Raw genomic sequence first — 13081 nt, 5'->3', positions numbered from 1 at the left:
GGCAGTCATTCTTAGTCTTCGAATTAAAATCTCTCATAATTACCAAAAAGGAATCTCTCGATAATTGCATCGTCATCACCCCCCCCCCCTTTTGGGAATAGGTTCCCCTCGACGCAACACGAAGCTCGACGACCCGCCACAGTCGATTAATGTATTACGATCCAATGCCAGATATCGCCGAGACAAGTTACGTATGTACCAACTCAAAAACGAAACTTTTCTATTTCTGACGTTTTTTAAGTTAAACTTTTACTAATGTACTTGTGAGATCTTTCCGATTAAAACGAGACCAAACGCGATATAATTTGTATTAGATTTACTCACTGATATTTATTATCAATTATTTAATTATCCTTTATTACGTACGCTAATATGCTCCAAATTACATCGTGTTTAGTGTCATTTTAATCAGAAAAGTGTAACAAAAGTGTTAATAGAGGTTTCATTGACCACAAATCGAAACTAAAATATTTTCATTTTTGAGTTAAAGGCCTCAACTTATCGAGAGCCTTTAATATTTGCCGAACGCTTCGACTATCAATCCCTCTTACTCTTTCACCCGCGATGTCACTTACTACGTTCGGCACAGCTAAGATCTCAGTTTCGAGGAATAGAATTGTTCATACCTCTCTATAGCTGAAACACTTGAAGGTTTCTGTGTATGCAAAAATGTCCTGTCGTTCGACCTTAGTTTCGAAGCCAGATTGGGTTAGTAGATAGTATAACATTAATCTGGACACTGCGAGGCGGCCGGCCATGCGAATTCCCTTATCAGAACTAATATAAACAACTCTGGCCAGTCGCATCGCGGCGCAACCAGGTTAATCTTATTACTAGCCCAATCCAGCGTGAAAACTAAAACCGATCGCCAGGAAAAAATTGTTCAAAATGTTGAGCTCTACAAAATCATTTCGAAATCATCGAAATCGGAAGTGGCTCTCTTTTTGCGAATACGTATTACAAAGATATTCAATAATACTGGTAACTTGTATCCTGTGACTTGTACAGCATCACTGCATAATAACGTTAGTTCAATTGTGACTTTGTTTTCATACAAATTGTCTTTCGTAGTCGATAAACATGGAGACACTGTGGATTTCAATTGAAGTAATTCTTCATGTTGATAGGATTATGTTGTTCGATTATTTAAAATCTGCCTTTTTTTTGCATTTTCGTGATTAGAATATTGATTAGATATGATTAGAATATTATAGGATATTAATGTAAATAGAACTTTGTAAAGGTGTTGTACATTGCAGGATTAATTTAAGAATTGATTATATTTGAATACATACAAACACAGAAATCGAAATACTCTAGAGTGAGATTTTATAAATTTATTTATTGAATTATATTACATGAAATTAACATGTTATTGATTCAATTTAGTAATCGAAGTGTTTGATAATCGTACGAAAATATCATTCCGAGTTAGTGCTGCAAAATGTGAATTTCGAAACATAAAATGATGGAAATGTGTTACATGTTACAAACAATTGTGTTCAACCGTTCGCGGGAAGACGCGATCACGAGGAAGCGTGTCAACGGGTGTCGTAAATTCCCGTTACGATTATACAATCGACGCCACGAAATGATCGATCCCCTATTTCCTTTCGGATAATAGAGGTGGTTGAATAGATTATAACACTCAGGTGACAGGTTATAATTTACACTTTATTCCAACAATTTGTAGACAAGATGGTTACGCTCGGTGCGTATAGATATAAGTTAAATAGGTGATTGATCTAAGGGTGGAAGCCCGGTCAAGAGATGTTGACTGTACTAAATATGGAAAATCGGTGACGATGCTCTTGCAGAGAAAAACTCTTGCTGGGTGTTGGTTGTCGCACCACTGGTCGCTTACAGATGGAAATCCCGGGAAAAATTTTCTCCCAATTTTATACTAAAAATTTTATACCAATTAACGGCCTTAACGGTAGAATCAAAAAGTTTAAGTTTATGATAGTTCCTTAGGATTATTGCGGTTCGCTTAATTATAGTTGCACAGCTAGTGGCTGCCTCCACCGTAAAGAATCACCGGACGTAACAAATTGTAATATACATGATACCTTATTGCTTAACGCAATATTTATCAATAGATGCTACGAAAGTGTATTTGTAATAATATAGTGAAACCAGTGTCCTTCGAAACTGGGAAACGGACGGAAACTCAGTTTACGAAGATTTGTCGCTAAATGAAAATGTAACAATTAATAGAGTTAGGAATAATTACGATGCTAAATTTATGTTTCATATTTTACGCAAACATAAAGAATTCTTTCAATTTAAACAATATCTTTTGTAAAAAAAGAAGAATAACTAATAGGATATTCATACATAACGTCTAATTAATAAAATTAAGAACAAATATCACTTTATACGTTTAACCAAAATTAAATTTCGAGAAAGGAAATGTTAAAACTCTTTCCAAATAAAAATTTCCAGAATCAAATACGATATGAATAACCTCTTTTCACACAAAAATTCTCTAACATATTTAATGTAATACTTCTAATATAACATATACAATTAAAAATACACTTCACCTAATAAAGGGAAAGATTCACTTCCTCTTCACTTCAAAATTCAATGCCCAAAATCTTAGAAATTCTTTTGGATGTTCAAAATCATTCCATAAGAACAATGCCAAAGTTGTTATAAGAGAAACTCAGTACTCACAAATCGACAGCAAACGGCGTCATTATTTATTCTCAGCAGTATTTGAAAAACCATTAAAGTCTCTTGTCAAGTACAGTTTCCAGTGCATCGAGCATCGGAATGCGTCTTCCTAATCTCAACTTCTAGTACTTTCGTCGTCAGCTAACCATGTATACGACGCTCGTCTGGTTACAGTTTCGACACAAGGACGCAAAGCACCCTGGAACAAGGAAAACACTGGCAGGATATCAGCCTCGACAAACGTGCCTTCTTCAAATACTCGGAGAAACCCGCGAAACTCATCCTCGAGTCTGTCCGTGAGAGTGACGCCGCCGTTTACAGATGCAGGGTCGATTTCAAGCAATCCCCGACCAGGAACAGCAAAGTCAATCTCACGGTGATCAGTAAGTGTTCAGCAGATCAGGATCTTCGCCTCGTGGTTGATCCTTCTCCGCTTGTTTTTTCCTTACATTTATTTCTTCCTTCCCCTTTCTATTTTCAGACACGATCTAGGCGTGAAATATTTAGATACTGAACATATAGAAATCGATAATATATTCTGTGTTACATCGATACTATGTTATAACGTTCATAGAGTTGGTTTGCTAGAAGAATGATATAAATTAATGTCTTTTGGAATAAAAACTAAAATTTATGTTTGAGACAGAAAGTTATTACTATTTCATTGAATTTTTAACAATGGAAATATTTTGTTCCATATTTTTCTGTGTATAATATTTGCGAGCTTTTTGTTTATATGTTTTATGAAGATTGGGTTGAGATAGAAAATTATTAATTAATTAATTTTTTATTATGCAAAAGTTTTGCTCCACACTCTTTCACTATATAATACTCGTGTTCTTTTTGTTTATAACATCGGTATGAAGTTTTAGAATTATGGCTGAGGAAACTGTACGAGATCATTTAAAAAGAAAATCTCCATTTCGATTCTATATCTTTATATTATGCTATATATATATATATATATATATATATATATATATGTCGGAGATGAAAGGACAACGGGATCACCCGTTGGGATTGCTTGGAAAAGCCTCAATATCATTCACGAAATAACCCAGACACAGTCATTCGAAACTTGAGACAATGAGCTTAGGCTCGAGGCGACAACCGGTCGCCGAGCGTAGCCGCGGTCACGGGATGAATGTTTCACCTAACAGAAAAGTACCAATATTGTGAGACACACGTTGTATTAACAATCAAACCCTGGGCAAGAGCAATGTCGCAATTATGCGAGTCTGCCTAGCAACGGTAACAGTTTGTTGGTATCCCAGGCCAACGTTAAACAAAGCCAACGCAACCGTAAGGAAAAGAAAGTTTCCTTTACTCAGTTATTCTTGAGATCTCCTTGGTAAGTGACATATCGTTTAGAGAGCAATATAAAGAACGTCATTGTGAGCGATACTTTTGAGTATAGAAATTCTATTCTGAGTTTAATAAAAGTGAGCCCGTGGACCGTGGATTCGCTATATCGAATCTAAGGTCATTGCCATCAGCGTCTAGTTATCATTGTTATTGTTCAAACATATTTCTTCTGTATTTGTGTTAATAAACGTTATCTTGATTGTGAAACTACAATGAACAATCCAGGCGAAGATTCTTTACACGCCCATAATCAAAACTCAAACAATTCTACTCCGACATATATATATATATTTATTTATTTTATTTATATTTATAGAAATACTAAATTGTATAAATGTTTACAGCCTAATGACAAATAGACATATTGATACTATAGAGCAGCAATATATGTTACATCCCTGATAATCCCTACAAGAATATATATGTCAAAAAGATACCCCAAAAAGATTTTAATCATAGATAAGAATCTCATATCAAGTCTCGTTCACTTTGAAAATTTATTTTCCTCTTGTCGATGTTTTTACAAGTTCTAATCCCTATTTTTTAAAGAAATGATTTCTCATTATACAATCTTTTTCTGTTTCATCTTCTGCTCCTTCTTTTATTGCGTATTTCTTCCTTTGCGCTCTTTTCCCTTGTATCTCCTTCTATATACGTATTTCGTCTATCCCTTGTGTCTGTCCGTTTCATTCTCCATTAATCTTCTCATTCTTCCGTTTCCTCTGCTTTGACTCTCCTGCATCCATTACTTCCTTTTGACACGGTAATGCAATATCGTCAAGTCTTTGTCTTTGCTTGCTTGTTTATTACGTTTCCTTTTTTCCTATAGCCCCTCCACCCTTGTTCGTTTGTGTATTCGTCATCGTGCTCTTTCATTTCTCATCCTGTTATTCATTATTCCTTCTTTTTCTCATTTCTCATTTTAATATGTAGAAGAAGTCTTACAACATTTACCTTCTGTATTACCAACTTTTATGTTGGCAGTGTCAGATATTTTTACTGTTTTCTTTTTTTTTTTTGTATTTCTTATTTGCATATATTTATACATTTATGGGAAAACTAAAGCTAATACTACAAATATGACAGAATTAATACATGCTCCCAATGAGATCGAGGCATAATTACATATAATTATTTTATTTTCATCATATTACTTTAATTGTGATTATTCATAGTATATTTAAGAATAAGGTTATTTGTAATATATTTAAGTTCGCGTTAGGGATTGGTTTGTTCTACTGTCAAAGATGCAATGATATATAGAATGAACATATTATTACAGAAATATACTATAGAAAATATTCAAAGTGAAGCTTAATTAAACATACTGTTTAAATTCCATTCTTTTCGACATACTCATAGAATTCACAAAAATATCCTACTAATAAGGTATAGTACATTTAAAATGAATACTTGTTATAATATTACAAATAATAATATAATATTATAAATGCAAATATTATTATAAATTACAAAATTGACTTATTGTAGCTTGTATTAATATTTTTTACTTCTCAATTCTTCATTCTTCTTGAAAAAAAAGTATAATATTTAGTGGATGAAACAAATCTGTGCTTAGGTTTCATTTCTTTATCCAGCCGTCATAAAAATATGAATCTACATAAATATTCGCAATTTACTGATACGATTCTACATACATGTTTTTAGAATTTCCATTTGTATTTTAAAATAAACATTCCGCGCCACTCCGTGTATTTGTATTTGTATTTGTTCGCATATTTCGCCATATCTCTGGTGAATTCCTCATATACTCTTCTTCAACACGCAACTTGCATTCTACCTCATTCCCTTCGTCCATTGTTTACTCTTTTAATACGTGTACAGAAAAGTATACAGTAAGTCAGAATGTCATAGAAACATAAAATAGAAATAAAAAAAAACTTGCAGTAGAGTCATTCCTATTTCTGTCAGTACACTCAGTTCGCACTTCTTTTCTTGATAAATCCCTGACTTTTCCTTTTACCTAACCGTCCACTTCTCTCGTCTACACCTTCGACATTTTCCTCTTTTTCTCCATGTTATCAATTACACACTTCTCGCTAAGCAAACTGGGCGATACATAAACTACAGTTCTATTTCTCTGTGTTTTTCTGTTTTAATCTTCAAACTAACAAAATCTCGTTTAACGATCATTTTATTTTTCTTCAATTTTCTTCGTGTAAAAGTTTTATTCCAATTTTTCCCCTGTCCTATGTTGCATAATTTATATAATTTTATTTCTTCGTCGTTTTTTGTTTTCGGCGTCAAAAATGTCTCTTTCGTATATATTTTTTTCGTATTGTTGGGATTTTTCTGACTAATAATTTTTGGATATTTTTTTTCGTTTCAAGATTCATCACATTATTCTACGTCTTCACCTTTTGAAAACAATAGGATTTTATTCCTACATTCTTTTGTACAATAATTTGCTCTCGTGGTAATTATTTTCTAAAGTTTCCTTTATTTCACGCTACTTAGATTAAAATAATATCTTTTCTTGTTTCCTCTCTTTCAAGTCAAGTAAATCTCATTTACCAACTTTCTTCGCCAAATAATCTTTGTAATTTTCTCCTCGTTTCCAAGATACGCAAACTATCTCTTTTTCTTTTTTCAAGATCGATGAAATTACATTTAGCGATCTTTTTTCGTCAAACTTCTTCGCCTAATAATCCTTTTCAAACTTTCTCTTACTTCCATATTACGCAAACTGCTACTTTATTCCTCCTTTTCCTCTATACCAAACACAGCCTATTTATTCATTTTTCTCCTCAAACCTCGTTTCCTAACAATTTTCAAAATTTCTCCGTGATAGACACGCCAGTTTAACATTAGCTCGTCCAAATCAGCTTTTATTATTCTTTTATATAGACGCTTTATATCTCATTACAGTAGTGATTTTCAACCTTCTCCACCTCGTGGCACGCATAAACTGATTACTAAAATTCTGTAGCACATCAAAATGACATTTGTGCCAGTGTGTTTACAAGTATTCTTTCTTGACAAGGGTGCAATAAACGCTCAATATGACCTCTTTGTGTATGAAAGCACATTTTAACTCTATGAATAACATTTTTGACAGCTTCTGATAATATTATCCGAGATATTAATGATGCTTCAGTATCACATTCTAATAATGAATAACAACAAGAAATCAGTCGTATTTAACGTACTAAGTGGTATCAATAAGAAATATTTGTAAACGCAATGCCACATAATATTCCAAATAATTGTTTCATTACGGGCCTCGTATGACCTTGACGATTATTGTATGACACGTGAATGAATTCGCCTTGACACACGCTTTCGTATGACAAAAAATATACAGCACTCTATTAAAAAAATTAAAGGTTATCTTCGTTTCTTGGAAAATGTTGTAAATATAAAAAAATGATATAGGCTATTATATTGGTCGTAGAAAACTACAAAACTCTTTCCTCTTTCGTTTATTCCTAATGCATTCCATTTACAAGAAAAACGCTGGCTAAGAATTACGTGAACATAGTCTGTATATTTAAAGACGTCAAGTAATAGTATACAGATTACAGCAGAACGTACTTATTGTCTATAAAAATCAATAGTCATTTTAATGAAATTTCAAAATGTTCTATACGTATAACAGATAAAACATTTCTGTAGTAACTGTTTAAATACTTTCGTAAGCTAATACATGTATATGTAGAAGCATCAAGTAATAGTACACAATAGTACATTAGGTAATATACAGTTTGCCAATAAAACATACTTATTGCCTATCGAAAACAATAATCATTTTAATGAAATTTCAAAATGTTTTATATGTATAACGCATCGAATATGCACATAAAATTTTTCTATAGTAACTGTTCAAATATACTCATAAGCTAGTATGTATCTAAAATGTATAGGCATTAAGTAATAGTATATAGATTATAACAGAACATACTTGTTGTGTATCAAAAGCACTGCGAGTTTGTTGGACAACCTAATATTTTTTTCTTCTTAATTTATCTTCCTCTTCACCCATCTCTTCATACCTGTTCTTCTAGCAAAACTGCTTCGAGAATTCACTCCCTCTGCCTTCGATCCTGTTGGAGTTGATCGAGGTTTGCCGACCGTTCTTCGCAATTAGCCCGAGCAAACAGAGAGTGGATTCGACCTTGTTGACCCGGATCTACGGTTCAGCAAGCGACGATTAAGGCGAGTTTTATCTGAAAGTCGTCACGGATTGGGGGGAAATACGAAATTCGATTGGTGATTTTACGACGCTCGCCTCGTCGAAATTGCGACTTCGATATCGACGATATCTATTTCTCATCGGTTAATCAACGATAAGGAAATTCTAGGAAAATTGAACTTCTTCTGCTTGGCTTGTAGTTCTTTGAATTTTTCTTACCGATTCCATTTGGATAATATAATAATCTTTGGATAAGTATGATGGATTATTTATTAAGAAGTATTTTCACTGAGAGTTCAGAGCGCTTTTCTTCGATTAAGCAACAATAAGGAAATTTCACGAAGATTGAGATCCTTTTTTTGTCTTCCTTCTCCGTTCGGTTTGTATTTCTTTGAAATTTTTCTACCGATTTTATTTCCATAGTCTGTATATATCCATAGTCTTGGATAAGTATAATGAATTATTTACTCAAAAGCAATTTTTGTGAAATAAGAATAGGTTCCATTGACAAGTATTCGTTTAATTCTTTCAACACTGTCAGATATCATATCGAAAACTTTATTTCTAGACATATTCTATATCCCGACACTCCTAAATTTCTCACAAATGCACAAGCATCTACATTTAGTTATAAGTAAACAACCTACAACAAACCTACATTACCAGATGTCTTATCAATTACCATTTTATCCTTTGCGAAGATAAACCGGACACTAACTCCGTTCGAAGTAAAATTCCCATAGACAGACTTCTATTCTGCTACAAAATACAGCTGCCTATAAAGCTATAAAACTGCGCTATAAAAAACCTCCTAGAAAATAATTTCTATATCACGCGACTCCTCAAGCGTGCCACAGGGAGCTTTTCATTTGCGTCAAATAAAAATAACAATCTCCATGGGCCATCCATAGTATCCGTCGGATGGCACAGGTCATTAGTTCATTGCCTTGCAAATTGATTCGCCCTGTGGTGCGAGAGCCAGAATTCCATTTCTTCGTCATCGCTGAAGTTGTTTCGCAGCGTGAGCGAAGGGATGAGAGCTGGCGTAAGTCGCGAAAAAACGAAGGGTAGACGAACTTATTGTGCGAAATTATTGCAGTACCGCCGGAGCAGCTTAGCATATTGGACGAGAGCGGAAGGTCTCATATTCCTTATTACGTGCTCGGCCCGTACAGCGAGGGTGCCTCTCTGAATATTACCTGCGTTGCTGCTGGTGGTAAGTACGGTTCACAGAGCTGAAAAGATGATTAGCGAAATGATGCAGTAGCAAGGGAAGTACCGCTCTTTATCGGTCTTATTCGTATCTGCGACACTTTCAAATATGAGTGCCTATCTTTACGATTGTGTTACAAATCGCAAATCGATGAGAAATAATGAGAAATATCAGAAATAACCGATCAGCATTCCTTCGCCTGATCACTTTTTCAGCTCGCTATTATACTCGCGCTTCACTTTGCCTCTTCTGTGCCTACGCTTCTCTCTTCATCGGTTGCCGTCATTTTACAAGATGATCCACGCAATTTTACATCATAATTTCCTTTATTTGTGTAGTTAAGCCTTGTTTAGGCACATCCAGTGATTTAGGCGAGTGATTTAGTAACCTAGCGTGCGTGACAAAATCTAGTCGAGTAATTTAGTAAAACAATTTAGTCGGGCAGACTCATTTTAGTATGCGACAATAGAGATGTGCAAGCGTCCTTGATACAATAAATAACGACCTATGATGTATGTCTAGTTGTAATAGTACTCTATACATCGATTAAATTTCTAGTTAGCTCTCATCCATACCTTAATTTATAATTGGCTCTATTTACTTTTATTGCACTAATCTTTACTTTGAATTACAAAACTCGCAAAATTTTACATCGTATTAATTTGTTGCTAAAGAACAAATTGAATTAAAGATACGAAGTAATCGGTATAATTTCTATTTTCAGAATAATACTATAGTTATATGTTTTGTCTCCTCTGTTTCCATGATAAATGACAAAGACACTCTTTCATCTTTGCCTTTAATTCCGTAATTCTTGCACAAAAATCACCTCATGAAAAACTCATTAAAATACTATTTTCCAATAAACTTCTATGAACGCATAAATATAAATGTAATTTTAATCGTATAGCAGTAAGAAATGAGAAATCGCAGATTCTTTGGCGACCGATTTTTATCTCCATCGCACTTTTATGCGCTGTTTCATTCGCTTTTACCATCCTACATCACGCATTCTTTATATTCCGACTCTTGCCTCGTACAATTTGATTTTTCGACACGAGAAATTGAACACGATGAAATAGACTACCTGGTCTTTCCGAGTTAAGATTTCGGCAGGTGCTTCGGGACTTCAGTACACAAAGAACCTGCATCGTAATCTTTTATTTCAAAAATTTTTTACTAAAAGTACAATTATTTCGGTTTTTAAACCTTGTTCTCGTTGGCCATATATTTTTCGAAAACAATGATTAGAAATCGTTGTGACATTACATTATTATCGATGGATACCAATTACGTTTACGTTTCACCTATCTATCATACACTGTATTTAACCAAATTTAAAGTTAAATGTCATTTAAATTTTCATTCGAAACCTTTAATACTTTTAGAAAATAATAAACATACTGATTACTATATAAAGAATATATAATTCAATTTTTTTTCAAAGCGAAGATAACAAATGTTTTAAGCAATGAATTTTTTTCCATTTTCTGTTATACACTGCAATTTCTCCTAATTATATATGACACTCTGTTCGAATAAATTTATAAATATTTATAAGCTTCTTCAAATATAAACGGTGAAAATTAATGAGGAAAGAAGCAGACAGTCTTGAGACACAAATCACCATCGTTCTTCACAAGCTGTAAATTTATATGGTTCACAATATACATCGAAATTACGAAAGGAACGAAGCACAAATTTTATTTCAGAAACACTGTGAGGATGTAAATAAATATTGTGTGGTAGAAATTCGCGACTTACGCAAGAATCATTTTTATTCGATTAATCTCTCTTTAAGGAAGATACTTGAATCTTTCTTGACCTCATATAGTCCCTCTTTTAAAGAGAAAGAGAAAAACGTATGAAAAATACGGAAAGGAACGATTTTTTTCACATGCAAATTCGAATGAACATGGAATTAACGTCTTAAAACACGTAGCTAATAAATTTTACATTGAAACGGTCGGCTTCAGAATGTAGAAAGATATGTGTGAAGTGCCAGAGACGAAGAAATTCGAAAATTCTTTGATGTTTATGTTGAGTGTTTGTTATTATTATCATTTATTTTATTTAAAGTCATATCAGCTACTATATCTATTGGCGACTATTTTTATATTCTTGGGCTTATTAAATTCTGTTCAATATCTTAATTTCTCGATAGAAATTGATAATCTTTTGTTGAAACGGGATCGACATGAGGATTCCCGAGAGATTACCGTCGACGTTATGTTTTATCCTTTTTTCGTTGAATGTAAGATATTCAATGATTATATGAGTGATCGATAGTCTTGTATTGTAGACGTCACATTTAATTACGTGCGTGTTATTGCGATGCATTTGTAAATTTATTAACACACAATTTCTAACATTTTAAATTTTATATTTACCTAAACTTTCAAAAATATTCTTATCTTTATAAAACTTTCTATTAAAAAATTGTTTAAAATGTGCCTCATAAAGTTAGGGGTTTAATTTTTTAATTTAGGGAAGTATGTCTTCATGTTTTCAACAATTGCAAAAACCAAATATTTATCAAAATTCTTCGAAAATTTTTCTAACACTTAAACGTGCCTTTTTTAAGTTAAGAGTGTTCATTTTTTCAAAAAGATCTACGTGTTTCTCAGAATTGCGAGAAGAAATTTATCGGAAATGCACCAGTTTGGCGTATTTGGCAATCCTGTCGTCAGAGATGAGGAAACGTCGACATGTTTCGGCAGATCGTTGGGATACCAATTTCTATTCGCATCAATATTTTTGATCACATTCCATTTTGTATTTGCACGCAATACAATCAACGCTTAATCTCAATGTAACACGACCGACACGCGATCCTTGCGCGTGAAACTTTCCATCAGCGAAACAGCCGGAAGTTGATCGCTTCGAGGAAGAGAAGCATGATTAAAATGAAAATTTAATAGTGCCGGATACCGGCAAAGGAGATGAAGCACACAGCTGTACATCGTGTTAGGTTCGTTACTTGTTACCCGAATATGTATATTCCTGCGTACATACTGGGTGATACATTTGACTTGACTATTTGTACATTTTCAGTTATTTCTAAATTATTCGTTGTTGCTATAAAGGTACGAATTTACGTAATTTTTAAAAGAATACACACTGTAATTATTACTTTTCTGCGTTTTTATCGTTTATGTATTATATTAGTGCTGGAAATTCAGTAGGATATTTTTTAATGGAACGTGAGGACATGAACGTTATATTTATTATATTAGTGGAATTTTGAATAGATTCTAACGAGAAGATTATATACTATATTTATTAGATTTATGTTATATTTCTTATATTAACTTTGATAAAATTATCATATATTATATCTCATTCATTTACATTACATATTTACACTGTATTTCTTAAAATGATGGAGTATTATTAATAGAAATTAATGAAATTTTAAATAAATTCTAATAAAAGGATTAGTAGTCATCGGTAAGCTTAAAGATAAAAGAAGTAAAAAGAGATAAAGTAAAAAATGTAAGCTACAGTCTGTCTGAAAGGTATTTATCGAGATATTCAGCATGAAAATCGTATTATATTTTAGAAGTTTTACTTGTTAAATCATTTATTCGAAATGCATATTTCTTCAGTTTATTTTAATAAAGTAAGTTAATGAGGAAACGATACATAAAATCTATATTTGTCTAGAAGAT

At 32.9% G+C, this 13081-nt stretch overlaps 1 protein-coding gene across 6 annotated transcripts in view; it reads left to right on the top strand.

Annotated features, from left to right (window-relative positions):
• Positions 1 to 13081, top strand: part of LOC139992526 (nephrin) — a 132170-nt gene that overhangs the window by 35967 nt on the left and 83122 nt on the right. For all 6 annotated transcript variants that reach the window (XM_072013432.1, XM_072013431.1, XM_072013430.1 and 3 more), the window contains exons 2-3: positions 2854 to 3062; positions 9297 to 9413. In XM_072013432.1, coding sequence (XP_071869533.1) covers positions 2854 to 3062; positions 9297 to 9413 — 326 coding nt within the window. The remainder of the gene's footprint in view (positions 1 to 2853; positions 3063 to 9296; positions 9414 to 13081) is intronic.

The sequence above is a fragment of the Bombus fervidus genome, chromosome 11, assembly GCF_041682495.2.
Source record: "Bombus fervidus isolate BK054 chromosome 11, iyBomFerv1, whole genome shotgun sequence".
NCBI lineage: Eukaryota > Metazoa > Arthropoda > Insecta > Hymenoptera > Apidae > Bombus > Bombus fervidus.
The sequence above is the reverse complement of the archived record's forward strand: the minus strand, read 5'-3'. Positions and strand labels throughout refer to the sequence as shown.